Source organism: Dermacentor andersoni, chromosome 3 (genome assembly GCF_023375885.2).
Source record: "Dermacentor andersoni chromosome 3, qqDerAnde1_hic_scaffold, whole genome shotgun sequence".
NCBI classification, from domain to species: Eukaryota; Metazoa; Arthropoda; class Arachnida; order Ixodida; family Ixodidae; genus Dermacentor; species Dermacentor andersoni.
Window position 1 is genome coordinate 231,116,733 of NC_092816.1, and position 17,921 is coordinate 231,134,653.

Consider the following 17,921-nt stretch of genomic DNA (forward strand, 5'->3'; position numbering starts at 1 on the left):
TTGAATTTGTTCTGTGAGGCATGTAATAATTGCTGTGGCATATAATGTTATCGCACGACCCTGGATACAGTAGCTGAGCGTTAATAAAACGTGGAAGAAATGAATAGCACAATGGTTATGATCACGCACGAAGCATTTCATTGCACTTTCTTAATTCATGCCTTTTTTTTATTGCACAAAAGTTACTGCAGTGAAATAATATAGTAGCACATGCTTAAAAAGCACGATTTCCAACTACAATAATAATCAATCAATCAAATGTTTATTATAGTGCCCAGAAACTGCTAGAGAGCCTTCTTAATGGTGCACTTAACAGCAATATGTGAGAGAAAATGTACAGAAAACACGAATGTGGTAGACAAAACAATGCGAGACAGAGAAACAGGGAAAAGAAAACGAGGAACCGTAAAAGGGAGTTACTCCTAAGTGATTATCTATAGATACACAAAACACAGGAAATGAACTCTGAAGCTTGCGAATACAAGCATGATTCTTATTGCATGTTTTTTGGAGTCGAGTAAACTACAGCGCAGTCTTTAATGCAACAAGGCCAGGCAAAGAATGCGAAATGCTGTTGCGGTATACTCCTATACTGTTGCGGCACGAACAATTGCATATGATCAAAAAGCTTTGGGGAATGTATAATGCCATTGACCACCTTACACAGGAACAGGAGGTCTGATTAATTAAGTCTTAAGTCTAGAGGTTTAAGTTGAGGTATATTTGAGAAAATTGAAATTATGGTCGCCAGAATGGCAAAACTGGTGCTTGAAGATAGATATCAATTTATTCTGGGAGTTAGATTTTCACGTTGCACTCTCATCTACAGAGGCATACTCTAATAGTGGAAGGCACACAGCAGAATACAATTCCAGAAGCGGAACAGGTGAGTGGAAATCATGCAATATACGCATACAATTCGAAGAGTGTGAAGTGCACGTTGTGTGGCTTTCTGGGGGTGTGAAGAGACGCTTAGCGGTTTATCGAAATACACACTAAGATCTTTCATTTCCCCGACCCTTGGCAGTGGAGCATCCTGAAGGGTGTTAGCAAATTGAACATGGTGTGTTTTCCGCATATTACTTAATGTCATAGTGTTAGAAGCATTTAAGAGTACGTTATTTTTTCTGCACCAGTTTGAGAGTGGAAAAATGTCTTTTTGGAGGTTGATGCAGTGGTCAACACTGTTAACGGTCTCAAATAGTTTGAAGTTGTCGGCACACAAGGCCACGCTGTTCATTTATTAAAGTGTTCTTATCACTAGTAGACAGCGTCTGAAAGGGTTAAGCACTGCAAAAGAAATACCATCAGCACCACAAGGAAGGTGAGGTTTTGATCAGGCGCTTCAAACACTTGCAAACAAGGTCTTGCTGCCGTGCCAGACTGAAAAGGAAGGTTACTTGAAACATCTTTTACACCATATACGGAACATAAATGTTCTGCGAAGCCTTCAGCACTGTTTTAGACAACATCACCATTTGCATCAAGAAGGCATAAATCATTGGCGCTCTCTTTAGAAGAGTGAGAGCGCGCGAAGCTCCAGAAATATTTTGAATTACATGTCAAGCTGGCCTCAACATATTCAGTGTGGTTGTAGTGATAATAATAATAATAATAATAATAATAATAATAATAATAATAATAATAATAATAATAATAATAATAATAATAGTAATAATAATAATAATAATAATAATAATAATAATAATAACCTTAGTGGTAACATGGCATTCTAGACAGCCCGTAAGACAAAAAAAGGCTGATGCTTATACGCCAGAGCGTCTGCAAGCCAGTCAGAGCAGGAATTTGCAGGGTGCAGAAGACACCTCCCCCCTTCCCCGTGCACAAACACCCACACACATACAGACACACACATTTGCTCATTCGCAGAGCATGGCACACATGCACGCAGTCGACGGGTACACAACACGTAGGAGTGCCAATTCATTCCGGTCGCAAGAAAGGGGAGTCCGAATGGCCGGGGGGGGGAGGGGGGGAGGGGAGGCAAAGCTGTGTACGCTACAAATAAGCATGGAGTTGCGGTTTCCGACCGTACAGGCCTGATGGGGTTCAGACTGTGCTGATCGCTTGTTCACACGGACTGAAGAAGAAAGATGAGTGCTGTCCAGATAGCCGTCAAGCACCCTGCAGAATAGGCAGACTAGTGCAATGTTGCGCTGGTATTGCAGGGTGTGCCACTTACGGCTTTGAGGCAATCCTCGTAGGCAGGCACGAGCTTGTGACCACCGAAAAAACGGGAGAAGAGGGTGCGTGCTGCCCAGCGCTGAACAAAATCAAGTTTGTCAGTGACGTGAGTTTGGTACAGGGACTATACCGGTTAGCAGTACTGAACCCGTGGCAAAACGATAGAGGTGTAGATTGCTCGGAAAAACTTCAGGTCCACAGGGAAGGGAGACACGGGACACAAACCCAAATATGCGACAATGCTTAGATACAGTGCTGGTAACATATGCGGAAAAGCCGAGACAAGGGCTAAATGTTACACCCAGAATGAGAATTGCCCGAGCAGTCTTCATAGGAGTGCCTTCGAGGAAGTAGGCTGGACACTCAGCAATTTTGTTGTCGCTGATACACATCGCAGCACATTTTGCAGTGCTACTACAAAGTTTGCTATTGTAGGCCCACTCGTCCACCTTTACTGAACGTATTTACTTCAAGCGCGTGTGTTATAGACCGGCATAATGTTGCAGTGGAAATGTTAACTTGTTAATTGAACGCATTGTGCGACGATGCATTAGGAACTTGGTTTCGAGTTGATCTTTTTCCTTAATACAGTTTATAATACCGTAACGAGAAACATTTTAGTGGAAGCTGAAGAGATTTGGCCTTTTTAAGCATACGTATACTGCACTGAGTACTGATGACACCTCTTCACCTTCCCCGCAATGCACTCGCACCATCTGCACTATCAATATATAAAAAAAAACATCTAAAGACAATTACAGTTTCATTGACTCAGTATGTGCTGCTTCTCAAGCAGGCATCGCAACAATCCTGGTATACGCGCCTGCATGCATAGGTCTTGTATGATGCAGGTACTCCTATGCATTGCACATGGTGCACATATTGCAAACAGATCATTTCTTTTTGCAGTGTTCAAGTATAAGGACACACTGACTCAAACATGACTGCATTGTGCCATATTTCCTTCAGTGCGTTAGCGCTCTTGAGTGCTGCACGAGCGATTTATACCCAGCTAGCCAATGGACTTGAACATAGTGAGTGAGGTAATACTGTGATGTTGTACTGAATTGAATTCACATGCCGAGTAGAATAGCGCGCTGTCAGATGAAAGTGATGGCATGGCTGATGACGTACGTAGTTTCCATTGTTCGCTACTAGTGTCTTTCGCTTTCGAAAGTTATCTTCGCCACTGGAAACAGTGCAGAGCTCGTACGTTAAAGCTGAGTCACCTGAGACTCCACGAAACACGCTCCGGTTCACCACCCGAAGTTCGACACGGTTCATTCACCACGCCACACACCACACGAAGTCAGGAGTGCCATATTTTAAATCGCTGCAGCGCCAAACGGAACTGAAAATTCATTTCCTTCGACAGAGTTTCTCAGCTGGGCTCGTTCACTCGCCAGTTATGAACTTGATTGACGCGCTAGGCCTACGCGTAACGTAAACAACATCGACGGGGGGCGAGTGATGCTTATCCAGACTTCGGAGTTCAGAAGCATGTTTCAATTCGTTTCGAGCACGACAAAATACACATTCGCCATGCACAGACGTTGCGGCACTCGGGATTTGGCTGGATGTTTTAGCAGACCATGCCACTGCTACTTCTCTACATGTTTACGAGGCTACGTGTCTTTCGCTTTCGAAAGTTATCTTCGCCACTGGAAACATCGCAGAGCTCGTCCGTTAAAGCTGAGTCACCTGAGACTCCACGAAACACGCCCCGGTTCACCACCCCAAGTTCAACACGGTTCATTCACCACACCACATCGTTGATCATTATTGGGGGCGAGGACTTACGGAGTCGCCATCTGTCGGAAGCGCCTCACTTGCGTACTATGAGGGATCACGCGGCGCGCTCCTCATAGATTTTGCTTACGGCGCTCTATAAGAACACCACGCGGCAGCCCTCCTGGACATTTACGTAAGTACTCTCAAAGCGGGGGAAGTTTTAGACTGTCGATATTATAATCATGGGCAAGCTGAAAACACGGAATCGTTTACAGACGCTATCTCTTTACCGAATACGTACAGTGAACGCCACTGCTCGCGGTCGCCGCGATGGAGTCTCCCGAACCGGCTTCTAGTGTTAAAGGTAGGCAAGCGCTGAAAGTAAACTATGTGAAACATGTTCTTATATACAATGGGTTGTCTGTATAACCAAATGGAGCATAATAGAAAGAAGCCTCAATGCAGCGATCGCACGGGTTCGCAGCGACCGACTGCGTGTCTGCATGCATGTCCACGCACAATGTTTTGCTTTCGCTGTGAGCACGTTTTCGCACCGTGCCGTGAACTTTAGGCTACAGCATATGAGCATTTTACAGTACACTAGCAACTATTGTTGCGCGGGCGCTATCAGAACTCTTTAAAAATAATTTCGTTATATAGACTTCGGCGCCTACGGTGACTGTGATGTGCCGTTGCAACGATTCAATCTCTCTTTGGCTTCTAAATTCTTGGACATTTCAATATTATTTCTCAAGTTGCGTCGCACTGTATGTTTATCGGTGTTCTCAGCGTGCGATTTCCCGCTGCTTCTTTTTTGTAATCCAGTGCATTAATTCATAACACAAAGATGACCATATGCCATGCCTTTTTTAATGTTCGTCTTACCGCTCCCTCTCCGTTCCGGTGAACTTGCCAGTATCTAGCATCAACAAGTTCATAGACCAAACCGTCATGACATTAGCCGAGCAGCGGGCGCGGGCGAGCGTCTCAGTACGTGTTTTGTGCTACTCACCGAACATTGCAGTCCCAGCACCGTAGAGAAATCTTCCTCGCGTCTGTGTTTGCCGCATACCCGAGTTGCAGCCGATAGCTGTCTGCCGGTTCAAAGTTTCGCGAGCCAAGATTCACGCAGCTCCTTATCCTGGGGCTACGTGTAAATAAGGCTGACACCGGGCTCCGTTGCGTACGTCCGGCACTGCGGCACCGAGCAGTAGCCTACAATGCTGCACGCCTCCAAAGGCAGCCACTACCTATTATAGTACTTTCAAATGTTGTCAAGCAGACACCCAAGGCGGTAAAGCTTCACAACTTAATCAGAACCGCAGCGCAACTGGGACTTTAAACTTTCGTTTTCAGCTCGCTTCGGCGCCTCCGAAGCAGCCGACGCGGCCGCTGTGTCCACGTGATCCCTCATGCCACGTCACGCCGACGGTGGAACTAGCTTTTCCAGTGGTGGAGCTCGCCTCCACTAGGCTTCATAGGCATAGCAGCCGGAGACCTCACAGCCTCTGATTGGTGGACGCCGGCGGCGCATCGCAGTCTCTGATTGGTTCACGCCGGCGAAGCGTCGCCGCGCGTCAGTGAACTAGCATCGGCAGTCGACAAAATCTCTGCGCGTCCACACGATCCGCCCTGTTCTGGACCGATGCTTTGACACATTCGCGCGTGCCGAAGCTTGCCCAGTGGTTGAGCTTAACGTGGACATACGCGGCTGCATCAAAACTTCTGGCACCCTTAGTTAAAAGCTTTAACGCGCCGGGCCTGTAATGACGTCGCACAGGTGCCACTACGCTGCCGGCAAGGAGCCGCACCATTAAAATTGCATCCCTTTCAGGTTTCAGCATTGATATTGCTGCGCACGTTTAATACTCAATAGTCTGAGAAAATATAAGATCAAAGGCATGCGCTGTGAATGTTATGTTTCATGACATCTGTTTGCGGGCTGCCATTCCCAAATTCCTAGCAATCATTTATTCAAGAACACCAGACGTGGTATAAGCCACTTTAGTGATTGAATAGTGTACCAATATAACACGCATATGCCGCATGGATAAGCATATATCATACAGCAAATTTATTTTATGAGTGGCTAGTTTGTGTCACAAACAAATGGTAGCCGATTTTTATGCCGCTGTGACTGGTGATAGGGGTGAACGCCTCGAGTGGCGTGATCGAAGCGGTCAGGAATCCTCCAGTCGGCAGCGCCGGCTCTCTGGCAGGCATGGTCATACGCAGTCAACTCTGTGATTAATTCAGTGCAGCAATCCAGACACTCAGGCCATCGTTCAACGATATGAGGGCTGTCCGTAGGGCGTCAAGTGCGACGGTTCATTCCGTTGAAACTGGCTTCAACGTGTTGCTGTGCGGCGGTTGGCAGGAGATGGCCGACGGGTCGCACAACGTGTACTTACGCTCGCTAGTAGTTTTTAATGCCGGCAGCCAGCTGCGCACAGAGACAGCCTTTGCATCTGCAAGTGATTGCTTCACGTAAGATCTTACGAAAGAATCGTCGCTGACACTTAACGATGCGACGCGACCCGTGTGCTGGTGCATGTAGCGATCGAATTGAATGCGCGTTATTGTGGCGAAGCAACGTGTCGGAGCATCAAATATGGTTTTCAACCGCAGTCGTCGACCGGAAAACCGCAGCCGCAACGTTCTTGAATAAAGTAAATCACATCAACGAGAGACATTAAAGTAGAAGGCCTCGGAATACCCGTCACCGAGGCCAATGCGGTGGCACGGTGGCATTGTGCAAGCACCCCAAAACTATGAGCTGACGCATTACGAAATGTGTTCGATATATACCGTGGCGGTAAAACAGGAAACTTATTTCGTGCATAAGTGTGGCGGATATGTTAGAATAGATAAACCTTATTGAAAGAATAATCATAATAATCGCTAGTGGTCGGGGCCAGGGCTGCGCCGGCTCTTGCCATCGTCTCTGCATCCGCTCGAGCTGGTCGTCGAGGGTGACAGCAGTGCTCCGTAAGTGCGCATACCGCAGTCAGATGGCGCGAAGAGATGTTTACTGCTTACATGCACCTACAAGCTGGTGGCTGCTCTTTTTATTCAAGATACCATTGACGAAAACGCAACACGGGAAAACTCGACGTCGGTTTCGCTAGCGTGCATCCCAGATCCCGCATATGCTGTGCCGAGCGAGTAAAAGCGGTCGTCTAGCTGCAGCCCCTGTGCGCCGGACAATGCGAGCTCTCGGATGAGTGCCTCACTGCGGTTGCCTGGTGGCGCGCGCCCCTTGCCAAAAAGGTATATTACAAACTGAAAATAATTGGGTGACCATGGCCCTCTTAAATATATCTACTGAACGAGAAGAAGCGAGGAGCATAACTTCTGTGACATATGAAGCCTACACACAGAAAATAAAGAACGCGTAGCGGAAATTACTTGCTGTTTCAATTCAACTGTAGAAGTGACATAACTGAGGGAAATAAAAGTGGACGGAAAGGCAACTTGCCACCAGTGAGCGCAGTTCCTACATCGACCTCATTATGTGCACGACGCCCTGCTAATAACTCAACTACGGCAACGGCTCTTCTCAAGTTGACGTTCTCGCGCATTTGTGCGAGACACGGGCCCCGGAGTGCTAGTCAGCGCCACTCATGGCCACGAGTGATCAGCGGACTTGGAATGTTTGAGCAGATTTATCCTGCCCCATTATTCGTTTGTTTCAACATTTCCTAGTGACTTATGCAACTTTTGCATTTTAACAAGCCAGAAACCGACCTTGGGGCGACTGCGTCGGCTGACGTCTCTCGTGGAAGAGAATAGGCGGGTTCTGGCAGCACATCTACCAAGAATTAAATAATCTTAAAGGGACACAAAAGTAGCCACTGAATCAGTTTGTACTGATAAAGTTGTTTTCGAAGACTCCATTCTCGCTGATTTTGGACTAATAGGTCCATTTTTGCGAGAGAAAATGCAGGGCGAAGTTCTATTTCTTTATAGTTTGCGTCGAAACCCCAACGCCAGCACGTCAGTGTGACGTCACGGATTTCAAAGTATGTTTTCCTGTTTGGAGCTTACCGGCTCAGTAAAAGTTCCAGGAACAAGCCCTGTTCAGTCCTCGGATGCTATAGAACGTAATCTATAATTCACCTTTATTGATAAAAGATTAACCATGCTCGAGCACGGGGCGTCAATATCCATGGCATCATGGCGGGCTGACTTTCAAAGCACCGTCGCCGCCCATCTTTATTTATTTATTTATTTATTTATTTATTTATTTATTCATTTATTTATTTATTTATTTAGTATACCTCAAAGGTGCCAGAGGTGGGGTATTACATGAGGGATGGGCTTAGTTCAACAAAACAGTGATTAAAGAGCAGACTTGAAGTGATTAAATTAAATTATGGGGTTTTACGTGCCAAAAGCACTTCCCCATCATGGGGCACGCCACAGTGGAGGACTCCGGAAATTTCGACCACCTGGGGTTCTTTAACGTGCACCTAAATCTCTGCCTGGAAGTGATGTGCTTCGGAGTGGTGCGTGACGTCGGCAGACAGACCGTTCCAGCCCCTTGCGGCTTTCCCAAAAATGATTGCAGATGGGAGGGGGAAGTTACACGGCATTTCTGTGGTTGCGTCCGCTGGTCTGACAATCAGCTGGTCATGTAGCTGAAATCTCGAGTGGTCAATGATAGAAGTTGTGAAAAAGACACAGTCTAGAAATATGACGTCGTGATTCTAGATTAGTAAGACCGACACGGGTGTTTATTTCAGACACGCTTGCATGATAAGAATATTCAGAATAAATAAACTGGGCTGCACGGTTTTGAACTGATTCAAGTGTATTAGATAGGTTACGTTGATGAGGATCCCAGACAGAGCATACATATTCTAACTTAGGGCGGACATATAAAACATAAGCTAATAATTTTACTGATGGGGGAGCAAGTCTTCGGTTCCGACGGAGAAAACCGAGGGTTCGATTTGCGACATTGGCTAAGTTAATGATATGATGTGACCAAGTTAGGGTAGCTGAAAAGGTTATGCCGAGGTATTTATATGAGTCAACGGATGACATGTCGGAGCCGTATATGGTGTATTTCCCTGATAGGTGATGCTGTCTGCGATGGAAAGAAACTAGTGAGGCCCTTTTTTTTTATATTAAGACATCAACCACTCGTTACACTATAATTCAATGCGTTTTAGGTCATTTTAAAGCAAATCCATGTCTGAAGTGCTAGTTATGCGTCGATAAACTACACAATAGTCTGCGAACAATTGAATATTAGAAGAGATCTCAGTAGCAAGGTCATTAATGTAAATTAGAAAGAGTAGTGGTCCAAGAACTGGTGCCTTGTGGTACGCCCAACAGTACAGAAGATCGTTTAGATGACTGTGTATTAGCAAATGCAAACTGCTGCCGATTAGCCAGAAAGCTACGTATCCAGTCTAGTACAGATGTATTAATCGTGAGACGGGAAAGTTTTAGGAGTAGCCGTTGGTGTGGAACTTTGTCAAATGCATTTTCAAAGTCTAAGAATATGGCATCTACAGGCAGTGGCGTAGTAACAGAGGTGGGGGGGGGGGGGGGCGGGGGTCCGTGGGCCCCGGGTGCAAGGGGCCAGCGGGGGGGGGGGGGGGGGGGGGTCATATACGTCTGAAGACACCCGGAAATTGTTGATATCCTCGACTTCATCGACTATTTCCGGGGGGGGGGGGGGGTGACAGAAGACCTATGGGCCCCGGGTGCCAGACGACCTAGCTACGCCACTATCTACAGGTACGTAGAAGCCGAGGTTAGAACTTAGATGATGAAGAAATAAAGCTAGTTGAGTGTCACATGAAAGACCTTTACGGAAGCTATGTTGAGCAGGATGAAATAGGCTATTGGATGCTAAAAAGTTTACGATATGAGAGTAAATAACTCTTTCTTAAGACTTTCTTTCCTCTTTTCGCGCCTCTTCTGGCTTACCAAGAGCATTTTTGAGCTCGATGTAGGAGTTGCGTTTTTGACATTGTAGAAGGCTAATTTACTAATACAGGGAAAAAGATTGTTCTCTTGAGCATCACTTTATTTTCTGCAAAAGATTTCACCGGCCTGTGCATTTCAGGTTTACGACAAGTACATCTTGCCGCACCGCGGGGAGCCAGCAGTCAACATGATCCCCTTTGTGACGCGGCCGAAGTCGAGAGGATACGTCAAGTTGCGCTCCACGGATCCTGAGGATCCCCCGATTATCGTCTCCGGCTACTACACGCACCCCGACGACGTCAAGGTCATTGTCGAAGGTACGCTCGCCGGATGCTGCTGTTCCCTTTCTCAAAAGGACACAATTGCCGGCACGGTATCTTAAAAATACGTAGCCATCTTGACCTAAAGAGATTTTGTGGCGGTCCAATGGTTGGTAACAGCGGTGTCTTCCATTGCGGAGACGGAGGGTCAAAGCCCTTCTAGAATAGGGCAGGACGGGCTGCCGCAATGTCACCACAGGGCCAAAGCCTGTTCGGGTCGGGGTCGCTATACGCTACACTATTTTGAAACGCCTCGAGCTTTTCATAGCAGCAGGTGGTTTCACACGGTTTGCGAGCCCGCTCCGATTTCCGCAGATCCCTGTCGATGTGGGCAATTCGTGCCGATCTCTTGTTTTGCACCTTCCTATAGCTCGATATCCTCGTGCACATCGCAGGTCTGAAGTTCGTTCACAACATCACAAGGACGAAGGCGTTCGCAGAGATAGGCGGCCGCGTGTGGAGCGAGGTGTTTCCAGGCTGTGAGGAGCACGAGCAATACAGCGACGAGTACTGGGCCTGCCTGGCACTGGCATTCCCGAAGACGGCGTACCATCCAGCCGGAACCTGCCGAATGGGCAGCGACCATCGGGCAGTGATCGATCCCAGGATGAGGTACACGCTTTTCTCTCGTGTAAAGTGCAGAGGTAACACTTTGTCATTCTTTGTTGCTCTTTAAAGGCCTACTGCAACGAAATCTCACTTGGGCTAAATTCATTATAAATGCCATGTGATTACCTGAAGATAATCTTGGCAAAGCCGCAGGGCTGGTAATCGCCCAGTTTTGTTACTAGCAGCTATTAAATAGCGCCTGAGCAGACGACGCGTGCACCTGGTGGCGAAGCTGTAGGGATGTGGATATGCAGAATATTGAAGAACCGTACGCAGCCGTTCCTCTTTTAACTGCACCCGTCTTGCGCCTACACTCTGAAAAAAGTTTACGCTCTTCGGATTGTACTTTGTGCCCAAACGATCATCGTCATCTGTCTTGCCCGCATTCCCTTTCTTTAACGCGGCGAGCCCGGTACTTCCTAGTCGCGAACGGCTTGCGCCTTATAAGCTTCACACAGCATTCTCGACAAGAAAGTAGCGAGCGCCGAGTTTTCAAGAGAGGAAGCGCAAGCAAGGCAGATGACGATGGGGACAAAATAAGCCCCAAAGAGTGTAAACTTTTTTTAGAGTGTAGGCAACCAGGCGCATTGCTTGTTCATCATTTGCGAGTTGACGGCTGTCTCTCTCGGCGTGCGCTCTCCCTGTTGCGCTCGTGATTTGAGCTGTTGGAATGAGCATGCGTTGCGTGGCCGTCGGGCGTTCGAATACGTACTGGAACGCGAGCAACGACAGTGCATGGCGACGCTGAGTGCAGGAAGACCGAACACATCTTTTCTGTCCACATACCCTTCAGAGCGAAAGCGTGCACATCAATACAAGTGCGATGCGGACCTGCCAACGCGCACAAAGCATGCAAACTGCAGTTGACGAAGCGGCGCGAGCTACATTTCAATAGCACAGCCATTTCCCATCAAGATCTGATTGGCACAGGCTTTCGCGGGTTTACTTTAAGTACTATATGCCACGATGGCGCACTAAAACAACCAAAGGTAATGTTCAAAGGTAAGCTGTATTCAAGGGCGATATTATCGTGTGATCATTTCCGGTAGTGCATCATCTTCAAGATATTTCGTGGGTCTCTACATCGGACGGGTGGGAGTAGACGAAGGAAATCCTTTCCGAGATAGCACCACAAACGAGCAGGAACCGCATGCTGGATTTTCTAAGAAGGAGAACGCTACGCGGCGGCCATGGTGTAGATGCGGCGGCAAGCCACGCAGGAATGCAATGACGCCAGAGCGAAATAAGCGAAGCTCTATCATCTATCACGGCCGCAATCCGGCCTGTCTGATGGTGAGTTTCGCACACTTACCACCAAGATCCTGTAGCCCGGCCATGCCAACCGTCAGCTACTTATCATCAGATGGCGGTATTGTCTGATCGGTCGACGAGTCCGGCGCTTACAGCGTGCCAGGCAGCGGCGGGTGAAGTCGGATACGCAGTGCCGGAGAGGGTAAGGTCGCTAAACATTTTCCCTGCGGTTTAAACGGGACCCTATGGACGTCAGACTCTGGAGTTTTGCAAGACGCGTAGCGCCACCTGCCGGTGCGAAGAGAGAGTAATTGAGTAGTGCGAAGCTCGACTCTCTTGCTAAGTTGCCTATGCAGCTAGTGACTGCGAAACAACGATTTAACTAGATTTTGGTCCATATGGCGAGTGTTTTGCGCATTTAACACCCAGACAGAGAGCTATGTATTTCAACTCTAGTCGGACGCGCCGCCGAACTGCCATAAAGCGCTTGCTGGCTCACTCATCAGACTGATGACGGAAACAACCGCAACCGCGATAGAACCGCGTGCTACGAAGAAACGCCGCAATCGACGTTACTGTTGTGTTGTAAATTGCCATCAACGTGAAGGACGGAATAACAACGTTCAGTTTTACCGATTTCCATCGCGATCGCATGAAGCGGAAAGGCGAGAGCGCTGGATACGGGCCGTTCAACCTGTTGGGTTATCGGATTACTTGCATTCCCCACAACACAGCGGCTCGCATGAGAAAGTGCGACAATTTGGTTCTTCTGTAATTGTGTTGCGTAGCCCTGACGGAGGACCGTGGTAACCAAGCGAAAACTCAAGAATCTGCAGCCGCCACATCGTTGGTAACAGAAAAAACAACGTTGCGAACCATCCTGCTTATGTGCCATCGGTACCTCCGCCTTTTATCTGACGTCCGCCTCCGCTTGACTCAACAAGTGGAACGGAGAGATTTGGCAGGTCAGCTTAACCAAACATTTTGGTTCGTTTATGAATTCAAAATCCTGTTCTGGAGCATCGTTGTATCGCGAGCTCATTTCTACTTTCGGTATTTTGTATGTCCTGCACCGATACAACAAGCACGCTTCGCAATGTGCTGAGCCTGCTCGACTGCGTTTTTCAAATGTGAGCAATAAAGTTGCTGTAGGAGCACTGGATGAGTAATTGCGAAATAACGCAAGTGTGTAAAGAAAAAATATGTAGCGTTTATTTACATTTATGTGTGCGCGCTTGCTGCTCCAAGCGTCTGCAAAAAGCTCAAATTAAGGTACTGAGCGATGCTGTAGCTCCTGCGAGAAAGAAGCAGCGCGTAGGCACTGTAGGAAGCTTACTTTCTTTATGATCGCACGCTATTTGCTGCCTTGGGAAAACGTTTTCTCTTTGCTGCCCTGGAAAAGGCTATGAAAGGACTTACTATCTGTAAATAATTGCGAGACAAAACATTAAGATAAAATACATAAAAATATAGGAGATACTTAATAAGTCTTGTATTCAGGACATATTCAATATGAACCAATTTGAAATACTTAGATTTTTATGCTGATATGCCTGTAGACAAACCTGATGCTCTCTGTACTTGCGAGTTGCAGCACGCCGAAATAACACTTGATACTTTATTTTATATTGTACACGTACTTCGCCCTGCTGAGCTTCCTTTCGGAAGCATGGATGGGCGGAAGAAGCTTTCCAGGTCCTTGATTTTTAGGAAACCATGCCTCAACACAAACGAAGGAGAAGGGTCCGTTGTGGCCTATGCACCTTCGCTTGCGGACAGCTCTCCTTGCACTACTCAGTTCGCGCCAAGGCTCCGATGGGGGCGCTGGTGACGGGTTTTTTCTAGTGTTCCTATATATGCTCCCGCAGGGAGCAGAGTTGCGCATAGGTCCGGTTTGTGATCCAGGTCTGCAGTGGAGCCGCTCCTCGAGCGCGCCGGAGGCAAATGTCGCGCGGTGATCCATTTGCTTTTTTTGTCTGCTGATCGCGAGCCACATGCGGCAACTGTACGCAAGCGCTGAGCAAGATGACACTTTTTAATGCAGGCTAAGCTCGAACGATTGGCGTAGCCGGAAGGGTGCTAACCCCCCGAAATTTTTAGTTTTGTGTTTACATATATACACGCACATATACAAACACATGCACGAATGTAGATATAAAGAATAGGACCCCCTCGATCCCTGGAAATAAAACCCTGACTACGCCGTGGCTCGAACAGCTTAAACGTTCGCATGAAAACGCGCATTACCTTGCAACAAAAAGCAGTGCAATGCTTTTCAGCATACATATGAAGTTTTCTCGCGGAGGCGGAAAGCAACAAATGTTTTAAAGGGTGTTTAAAGAAAACTTCACATGTGTGGTAGACAATTATGTGAGCACATTTTGGCTGCCGAAACGAGACGAATAATGAATGTCGCCAACAGAACTATCGTGCCTGCAGTTATGTCAGGGACCGTTGAACGTCATTCATCATAAACGTCGTTCACAGCAGCTGCACGTTTTCGATATATGCGGTGCAGACACGTAAATTTAAACGCATTTCAAATGTTCACATGCGCATATCTAATGCAAAGCTTATTTTTACGATTCATACCGCAAACTTAACAGCTCGCTCGTAGCAGCAAATTTGCAAGCGGAAAAAGATTCAAGATGCACGAGCTTCTAGAGCTACTTTATTTGGTACAACGGAATGGATGAGCAATGGCTTGTGGCAGCAGGGGATGAGTGCTGGTTCTTGGAGCCTTGGGGGGCAGAATTCAAAGCCACTGGAAAGGCCACAAGTTATTAAGAGTAAAAAGGGTTATTTTTATTGGCCTAATCACATAAGATCACGAACTGGCAAAGTAATTATTCACACATTGCAGACTGTACTATGACAGCACAATATTTCTTTATCTCTGCATACTACTCAGGTTAATTTACTATACAGCGCTTAATAAACGTACAAAAATAATTTCACATTCCTCACGTCGACTAAGGTTGATCGAACAAGCAACATTGCGGGCGGTAAATGCTGAAGCTATCGCAGCTGTCTCATAAGCGGAAGCGCACGGTATTTTCGCTTACTACAAAACAATGAACACCAGCACATCAATCGACTTTACATGAAAGATCAGAAAGCCGAAAAACATTTTTTTTAATCGGCGCAGAGAAAAGCTAGCCATGGTGCAGCGGGCAAATTGTATCTGCTAGTATTTACTCTGTTCTGAACACACTTTTCCGGAGCCGCATAGTCAGAACAATCGCACAAGCAACAAAGCGAATTGAGCGAGTTGGTAAGCTAACATTGTTGGCGTATATGTGCAGCGCGACAAAGACGTGTCGTCCTTTCCTTGTGCCGCGTCTGTGTCGCGCTGCACATATACACAAAAAATTGCACAAGTGAACTACCTCTCACGCCAGGCGTACGCATTTAAGCGTGTGCAGGAGTGTTACTCGAGATAAGTGTCGCTTTAGTGTAAACAAGCCGAACTCACCTCTGTAAACAAGGCGAACGGACCCCGCATATCCTGGTCCCTTTCGGACCCGGCCGGTCTCCCTCCGCACGGCACCGCGTAAAAAGCTTTGCCACCTCTATGCTGCAACTGTACAGGGTCCTCTTCATTGGATTCCTGCGGTACAGCCAACACCTGCAGAACTAACCTGAACACAATCCAAAGCATCCAAGCCCAAGCACTCAAAATATGTCTCGGTCTACCGCGGAGTGCGTCAACGACTGAAGTTATTGCAGTCGCTCAAGATTTCACTATTAGAACGCACATTAGCATTGAAACAATGCGTGTGCACATAAGACACTTCGCCCGGACCCCTACCCACCACCTAGCAAGTCTCCCAGTAGATAGGCCCCACACGACATTCAGTGCGACTGTCTTCGCGCACCGTGCCTCTTTCAGGTCAGGTTACACACCTGCGGCAAGGCCTTCTATTCCTCCATGGTGCATGCGCCGTACTCAAGTGAACCTTACTGTCCCAGGACTTCAGAAAAAGTCGGACTTGCCATCATCAGCGCTCAAGCAACTAACTTTACTTCTCTTGTACGAGAAATACAGCGACTGCACACACGTCTACACTGATGGATCAACTACATCAACCAGTTCCGGCGGCGCTGTAGTTATACCAGCAATGGGAATAACCAAGCGGTTCAGGACTTCCCATGTCACTACGTCTACAGCTGCAGAGCTCGCGGCTCTCCGCGACGCGCTTCAAGTGATAAATACTGAAAGTCCTAGAAAATGGGCAGTCTTCTGCGATTCAAGGCCGGCCTTGCAATGTGTGCATTCATTTCTCCGACATGGAACTCACGATCAGCTGACGTGCGAAATCGCGGAATTTGTCCATCACTTAAGAGAAAAAGGTCATGATATCTCTTTTCAGTGGATACCAGGTCATTGCGGTATCATTGGTAATGATGACGCCGATAAGGCAGCTCGGACGTCAAACCAAGAAGACCGCTGCGTCCCCATTCCGCTCTCAAGGACCGACGCCGCGAGACAACTTGGCATTCTGGCAAGCACTATCTCCTTAGCAGAGTGGAATACCGTACATACAAGGCGCACAAGACTGCACCGACTAAACCCGTCACTTCAACTCAGACCTCCAGCCGGTGTGCACCGGCGTGAAGCGTCTCTTCTGTGTCGGTTATGGCTTGGAGTGGCCTTCACAAATGCTGATTGGAATGGCTGATAGTCCTGCATGTGATGTTTGCGCATGCGAGGAGAACATTGACCACTTATTGTGCCATTGTCCTCAATTTCAAGCACAAAGACAGTATTTGTCCGACACATTGAGGAAACTAGACGATCGTCCTCTGAGTGAACAGACAATATTAGAGCACCGTCCCGACCGATCATCGGCTCAGAAGGCAGTGAAGGCACTATTGTGTTTTCTCAGAACTTCTGGTTTGCTCGGGCGACTTTAACTGAAGTGCTATCCGTACACGTACCTACACCTTCTCTCTCCCTTCTTTCTCTTCCCCTTCGCCCTTCCCCCAGTGTAGGGTAGCCAACCAGACTATTGACTGGTTAACATCCCTGCCTTCCTGTATTCTTATCTCTCTCTCTCTCTTCCATGCGATTTGCGCAGTTTGGTGCGCTGCAACCCGTCGTACTGGAAGTGGCAAAATGATCTGCTTCGTAGCACTTCACCAAAGTCGTTAACCTAATATCTTCGAATAGCGTACCTGCAACCCGGAGCCGATCGTTGCTACGCACGCTCAACGGTCCGCTGATTGCAATTTCGATGACACTGACAGAAACGAGTCGGCGCCGTTTCCGTAAAGTTGGCTTCGGAGCGTGCAGTTGATCATTTGACGTCATTTTGCTCCACGTGATCGCGCTCGGCGAATAGCGGTACGAGCGGCGCCGGAAAAGCTATGCGCAACTCTGCTCCCTGCGGGACACGGAGTGCTGCGGGAGCATATACAGGAACACTAGTTTTTTCTAAAGCCCCTTGATAATTTGAAAGCAGCAACACTCTCCTCCTCACGGCTCTTTCCTCCTCAATTCTCCTCGCCGGCCGGCTGCGCACGGCGTGCTTTTCCTCCTGGGCTCCCGCGGACGGGCCGCAGGATTCTATGGAGGCGTGTTATTTTGAGCCAGTTGCGCGCCCCAGTGGGGTTGAAAATTTTGAGAAATGCTAATAACAGCATCGATAATGCTGGAGGCAACGTTTATGAGGAGGTTGGTTTTTTCTTAAAGCCCTATGAACGGGGTATACCGATGTAAAGGAAGCTTTGAGGCTAGTTCTATACTCCAGACAATTTTTCTGCCTCATGATCAGATGCTTTACTTCGTGCGTCTAATCTAGTAATGCTTGTGACACATCTCTTTGCGTGTGGCTTATTAAGCGAAAGCCTTAGAACTCT

General features: G+C 47.5%; 1 protein-coding gene across 1 annotated transcript in view; it reads left to right on the top strand.

Annotated features, from left to right (window-relative positions):
- The window catches only part of LOC126536494 (glucose dehydrogenase [FAD, quinone]-like), a 187,661-nt gene that overhangs the window by 136,670 nt on the left and 33,070 nt on the right, over positions 1-17,921 (top strand). The window contains exons 9-10 of the mRNA XM_050183489.3: positions 10,019-10,196; positions 10,595-10,811. Coding sequence (XP_050039446.2) covers positions 10,019-10,196; positions 10,595-10,811 — 395 coding nt within the window. The remainder of the gene's footprint in view (positions 1-10,018; positions 10,197-10,594; positions 10,812-17,921) is intronic.